General features: G+C 44.1%; 1 protein-coding gene across 1 annotated transcript; it reads left to right on the top strand.

Annotated features, from left to right (window-relative positions):
- The first annotated feature begins 2520 nt into the window (after nt 1-2520).
- LOC122119712 (olfactory receptor 7G2-like) lies at nt 2521-3459 on the top strand. Its single transcript, XM_042693744.1, has one exon. It carries the CDS (start codon nt 2521-2523, stop codon nt 3457-3459), a length of 939 nt encoding a protein of 312 aa, XP_042549678.1.
- The last annotated feature ends 2804 nt before the right edge of the window (nt 3460-6263 follow it).

Raw genomic sequence — 6263 nt, 5'->3', positions numbered from 1 at the left:
AACTGGGAACAAGAGAAGGGAAAGGTGACATTGTCCAAAATTACATTTTAAAAAGTAGAAGCAACACTCAATGCCTTGAGTAGAGCCCAACTTAACAAAAGAGGTCAAACTCTTGTATTCTGTGCTGGTCTGCTTTCTCTCTTATTCTCGTGCCAGCTTTTTACCATTAGAGAAAACTGAAATTTCCTCCTTTTGCACTAAACTTATCTGTGATTGCCATCCATCATTTGTGGGACTTGTTCAGTGTGACACTCAGGATTAAGGCAAAAGTTGATTCTCAACCTGTATCTTGGATAATTTGGCTTTAATTCTGAAATCCACTGTCCCAAATGTGTGGAAGAATGTGTGGAAGTATTAATTGTGTCTGAGGATGATTATTATTGAAAACTTTGGTTTAGCCCAAAATACTACTGTGGGATTTAATAGGGGGAAAAAAACGTGATGTATGCCAGCTCTTTAAAAGATGGCACTGAGGGGAAAGAATGGAGAAAATTGGATGATGCAAGCCTGTCTTTCTGAGTCAGGGGAGTGGCCATCTTGGATTTCATGCTTCTCTATGTTTGGACTGCAAGGACATTAGCCCCCTGGGATATGAATGATGATAACATTGCTACTTTAACAAGGAGCTTTGGACATTGAGTCTGCAGGGACACAAAGTCTGCAAAATGTAGGTCTGAGATGACTCAGCAGTCTAATAGAGAATCCAAATTGGAGTCACTTCTTAGGAGGCAAATAATACCTGATGAGGCCTCTAAGACATACAAGGTCTGGGAGCACTTCCTGCATTTGTATCTTCCATCCTCAATATCCAGGTGAGACAGCCATTGGATACCATTCTCTCCAAAATGAACCAGGTAACAAGTGGTCTCTTTGTTAATATACTGCAAGTGAGGTCAGGTGGAATTTGGACGTCAGGTTCTGTTTAACTGGAGCTGTCCTTTATTTTATTCTATATTCCCTCCAAATGCATTTGGTTACTACTGAAGTCTTCTTTCACTTTTCTTTCTACAGGAAAAAATTTCCTTGAGGTAATTATAGGCATTCACATTTGCTTCTTTGGTGTGTGTGTGTGTGCGTGCGTGCTGGCCCTGGAGCTTGAATGCAGAACTCAGGTACTGTCCCTGAGTTTATTGTTTGTTTGTTTTTGCTCAAAGGTTAGCCCTGTACCACTTGAGCCAAAGTTCCACTTCTTTTTAGTAGTTTAGAGGAGATAAAATTCTTATGGACTTACTTGCTTGGGCTGGTTTTGAACTGTGATCCTCAGTTCTCAGCCTCTGAGTAGTGTTGCAGGCATAAGTAACAGGTGCCAAGCTCATGTTGGCATTTTATCATGCATATATGGATCTCTTTGCTCATTTTTGTCTGTGACTGATATTGCAGGCACATGAGCAGTAAAATTTCATATAAATATGCTGGCAGGATAAAAATTCAAATTATTTTCCTCTGAATGCTTTTATTCTATTCATTTCTCCTCATAAGTCATCTGTCAGGCTTCCCACACTCTATATTAAATAACTGATTAACAACACATTGGTTTAGAGATAGATGTCTGCACATTGCAAAATGATCACGATAGTCAAGCAATCACTTCATCTGTCATGGTTTTTACCAACAGAAAATTCAAGTTCCTGTACAGGTGAAGATATTTCCCCATCTACAGAAATACTCTTGAGCCTAGATTATATTTGGCATGTGTAAATCTAATACTGAATTAAAACAATACACTCATATATTTATAAATGGAATATGTATCACTCACACACACACATATATAGATAAAGATATAGATTAAAACCATGTTCATGGTCTTCTCTGTGAAGGTTGGCTTGGAACTACAACTTTTAGATCTTAGCCTCTTGAGTTGTAGAAATACAGGCATGAGCCACCAATGCCCACGTGGCATATATTTTAAAATATTTGAAATAATATGTAAAATATTGCAGCAGCTAATCAAAATCAAGTTATGTCAGGTGCCAGTGGCCTGAGCTTATCAGCTACTCAGAAGACAGTGATATGAGGATCCAGGAAAAAACCAGTATTGCAGAAGACATATTTCATAAATTTACTCTTGATTTTTAATTAACTTAAAAATAGGAGATGATCCTAACAAATAATAACAATATCAATGGCTTACAATTTGTTTTATTCTGGACACTGGCAAAATGTATATTGACAGTTGTCATTTAATAAAACTTGTTTCCAAAACAGGACTGAGACAGAGGGTGATTGGATAGAGAAGGAAAGGAGGAAGTAGATGATTAATTTTCATTCAAATATAGATGAAGATTTCTTTTATAATTAACAGGCTCTCAGTACTCACTATTGTAGTTTTAAGTTCAGCAAAGTCTGCAGGTCCTGAGTCAGCAGACATCAAGCAATAAGTCTTGAGTTGGCACCTCAAATTATTTTCCCAATTTTCTTTTTTTAAAAGTAAACATCTCTCCCACTTTCTGAGGATACTGCTGAGCATACCATATAAGTTATCTTTTACCTTATCTTTCCTCTCAGGTTCATGTATAAATGGAAAGTATAAATCAAACAGACATGTTAGAATTCCTTCTCCTGGGTCTCTCAGACAATGCTGAACTCCAGCCTCTCATCTTCAGTCTCTTCCTGTCCATGTACCTGATCACCATCCTTGGCAACCTGCTCATCATCCTGGCCATCATCTCTGACCCTCACCTCCACACCCCCATGTACTTCTTCCTCTCCACCCTGTCCTTCAATGACATCTGTTTCATTACAACCACCATCCCCCAGATGCTGGTGAACATCCACACACAAGACCAGAGCATCACGTACATAAAATGTCTCTCTCAAGTGTGTTCCGAGTTGATTTTTGGTAGTTTAGAAAATTGTCTCCTTGCAGTGATGGCCTATGATCGCTATGCGGCCATTTGTCACCCACTTAAGTACCCAGTCATCATGAACCCCCACATCTGTGTTCTGTTGGTTCTTGTCTCTCTGCTCATGAGCACAGTGTATGCCCTCCTCCACACTCTAATGGTGTTACGTCTGTCCTTCTGCACACACCTGGAAGTCCCCCACTTCTTCTGTGAGCTTGCACAGATCATCAAGTTAGCCTGTTCGGACACACTCATCAATAACCTAATGATCTATGTAGCATCTAGTCTATTCGCAGGTGTTCCTTTCTGCGGAATTATTGTCTCCTATATTCACATTGTGTCCTCGGTCTTGAGGATGCCATCATCAAGAGGAAAGTACAAAGTGTTTTCCACCTGTGGGTCACACCTGTGTGTGGTTTCCTTGTTCTATGGGACAGGTTTTGGGGTGTACATCAGCTCTGCATTCGTTGAGTCCCAGAGGAAGACTGCAGTCGCTTCTGTGATGTATTCTGTAGTGACACAGATGCTGAATCCCTTTATCTATAGTTTAAGGAACAGAGACATGAAGGAAGCCTTCAGGAAACTCAGTAATTATTTGGCTTCTCCTTTGTAATATGTCATCATTTGCTTTGGATCTGGGAGTTGAGAGTAAATTAAAATAAACAGGGATCTTGGAACCAGGATGCATTGTTCCTCGTCAATACATCATGCGAAACAAAAACACTATTAAAAAAACCCAAGTTCATTTTACGCTTGCTTTATGGCAAATGATGTCATGTTTGACATGTCATTCTCCAACAATACTTTTCTCTCCTCAGTTTGCAGAGAAAGAAGAGATTTTAGCCAAAATGTTTGAGCTGTAATGTTAGCCAAAAGGTCATTGAAAAAGTAGCAATAATGATATAGCAAGTAACTGTGGTTCTGTTTCAAAGAATGGTTTCCACCTGATTTTAATTTTCCATAGCTTCAAATGTCATATGAGGGGGTTAGAATCTAACGTGTCTAGTTATGTGTTCATTGATGCACGTTAGAGTCAATAGGTTCAAGCCACCCATCATTCTCCCCATACCATCTACTCCTCCCCCAGACTCATTTCAGGTTTCCCATGTCCTTTGTCACATGAGTGCATTGAATATTTGGGCTCTATTTGTCTTGGTTCCATTTTCAGTCCATGTGAATTACATTCCATGGTTCTTTTACTCTGAGGAAACCTAATGAGCATTTGTGTCCTTTGAAGCAATTTCTGGGACTTGTTTCTGATAAAGCACGTTCCCCTGAATGTTCTAGGACATTCTGGGTGTTTTTTGCATCTCTCAGTCAATTATTGAAAAAGAAATATGAGAGTGATGTTTCATGTCATATCCAGAGTGGAAGGCTAGAAGTGGGATAGCAACACTAAGTAGCTTTAAGAAGGTACAAAAACTTGAAAAAACTATTCAGCGAAGTAAGCCAGACCCAAATAAACAGGCTCCAAGGTTTCTCTCATTTGTAATACTTAGTATATACCTAAGATAGTCCTAGCAGAGGTTCACAATAGCCCAATAGCTATTTATGAATGACCACATGAAATGATGCTAATTTTAAAAAATGGAACAAAAGATCCAGGCACCAATGGTTCATAATGTAATCTTAGCTATTGAGGAGGCTGAGATCTGAGGATTGATGTTTGAAGCCAGCTTGGGCAGGAAAGTCCTTCAAAGTCTTATCTGTCCACTATCTTCTTTCCAAAAAGTTGGAAGTGGAGGTTAAGTTCAAGTGATAGAGCACCAGACTTCAGAGAAAAAGCTCAGGAACTGTGTCCTTTGACTTCAAGCTCCAGGACTAACACATATACAACATTTGGTGTTAATCTTTTTACTCCTTTTCTGGTCAGTTGTAGGGTTGAACTTAGGGACTGAGCTTTTCTGCTGAAGAATAGAACTGTACCACTTCAAGATTTATCTCCTCTTGTGATTTCCTGGTGGTTATTTGGAAATAACAGTTTCAAGGACTTTCCTGCCCAGGCTGTAAGATCTATCCTCAAGAAAGGCAGAGGGGCCAGGCACTGAGTGTCCACAAGGTCACATGGTAGGACACCCTTGAGGCTGGGGAAGGGCTTGGAGAAGCGTCCCTCCTTTTTCTGACAAGGCTGCTATGATGTAAGCACTGGAGTAGCAGCGTCCTCACAGCCGTTGCTATGGTGACGATGGTGTCACGAGCAGCCAGCTGGCCCAAGGGCCTGGGGCACTGTCACTGCAGTTTTGGGACCCAAACGCTGAAGAGATGGTACACAATAGCTTCTCCATGTCTCAGAAGGGAACTGGGGGCCATAGTGGGGTAGACCAAAGTTTGAGACTGGGACACCTCAACGCCAGAGGCCTCAAGATGCCGGTATGGGGCCGGCGTGGATGCACAGAGCCCACAGCCGCCGCTTCCCTCCGCGCCCGCGCCGCAGGCTCCGCCCGGCCGGCACAGGGAGCAACGGCCCCGATTTCCCGCGGCAGTGAAGGCCCTCATCCCCGCCATCCCCGCGCAGCTGCCTGGCCTCGGCTGGACGACTTGCTGAGGTGGCGATGATTGGAGGCCCGAGACAGCAGCAGCCCAGGGCGAATGGCGGCAGCGGGGGCGGAGGCCTCGGCGCCCGCCATAGCGGTGGATCGCGTGGAGACACAGCAGTGGTGTCCACAGCAGAGGCTACACAGGCAGCGCTGGCAGGGGTTATAGTGGCAGATGCAGTAGTTTGCCACGAAGATGACTGCAGCCAGAGAGACTGCATCGTCCAAAGCAATGGTTTGCGGGCCAAAGCAATGGCAGCACCTGTATTGTCATCCCACAAACCGGCTGTTGGCGGCGGCCATGTTGTTGGCGGCGGCCATGTTGTTGGCGGCGGCCATGTTGTTGGCGGCGGCCATGCCGGCGGCGGCAGCCATGCCGGCGGCCCAGGACCCCATAGGCCTAGTGCAGGGCACTAGGAGTTGAGAAGCTTGCGTGGTATGGCATCCTTTACTGGGGTTGGAGTGAGAGAAGCACCCCGACGTTTCTCCAGGCCGTTATGAGGAGGGCACAGGGCAGCAGCATCCTCACAACCGTTGCTATGGTGACGATGGTGTCTCAAGCAGGCACCGACCCAAGGCCCTGGGGAGCTGTCACTGCTGCTTGGGCGCCCAAAAGCTGAAGAGATGGCACCCAATGGCCTCTCTGTGCCTCACAGGGGAGCACAGAACCCAGATCAGAGCTCACAGTGGGTTTTCCACAGGGCAGCCCCGAGGGCTGCACCTTGGCAGCAGCGGCCTAATGGCAGTGATGATGGGCCCAACCTCCAGCTTCAAGCAACAGTGCTGGTCACTTTATTGTGATGGAGCAATGACAGCCGCATTACTCAGGAAATTAATCCCTTCCCTTTTGCACAGTTTCATCCCTTCCCTCAGTCTCTCCTAG

Source organism: Dipodomys spectabilis, unplaced genomic scaffold, assembly GCF_019054845.1.
Source record: "Dipodomys spectabilis isolate Male_0828 unplaced genomic scaffold, ASM1905484v1 ptg000173l, whole genome shotgun sequence".
NCBI classification, from domain to species: domain Eukaryota; kingdom Metazoa; phylum Chordata; class Mammalia; order Rodentia; family Heteromyidae; genus Dipodomys; species Dipodomys spectabilis.
This window is presented reverse-complemented; position numbering and strand designations above follow the sequence as displayed.

Excerpts from the sequence above, each read along its gene's own strand:
- LOC122119712 (XM_042693744.1), top strand. The coding sequence starts at position 2,521 with ATGGAAAGTATAAATCAAACAGACATGTTAGAATTCCTTCTCCTGGGT.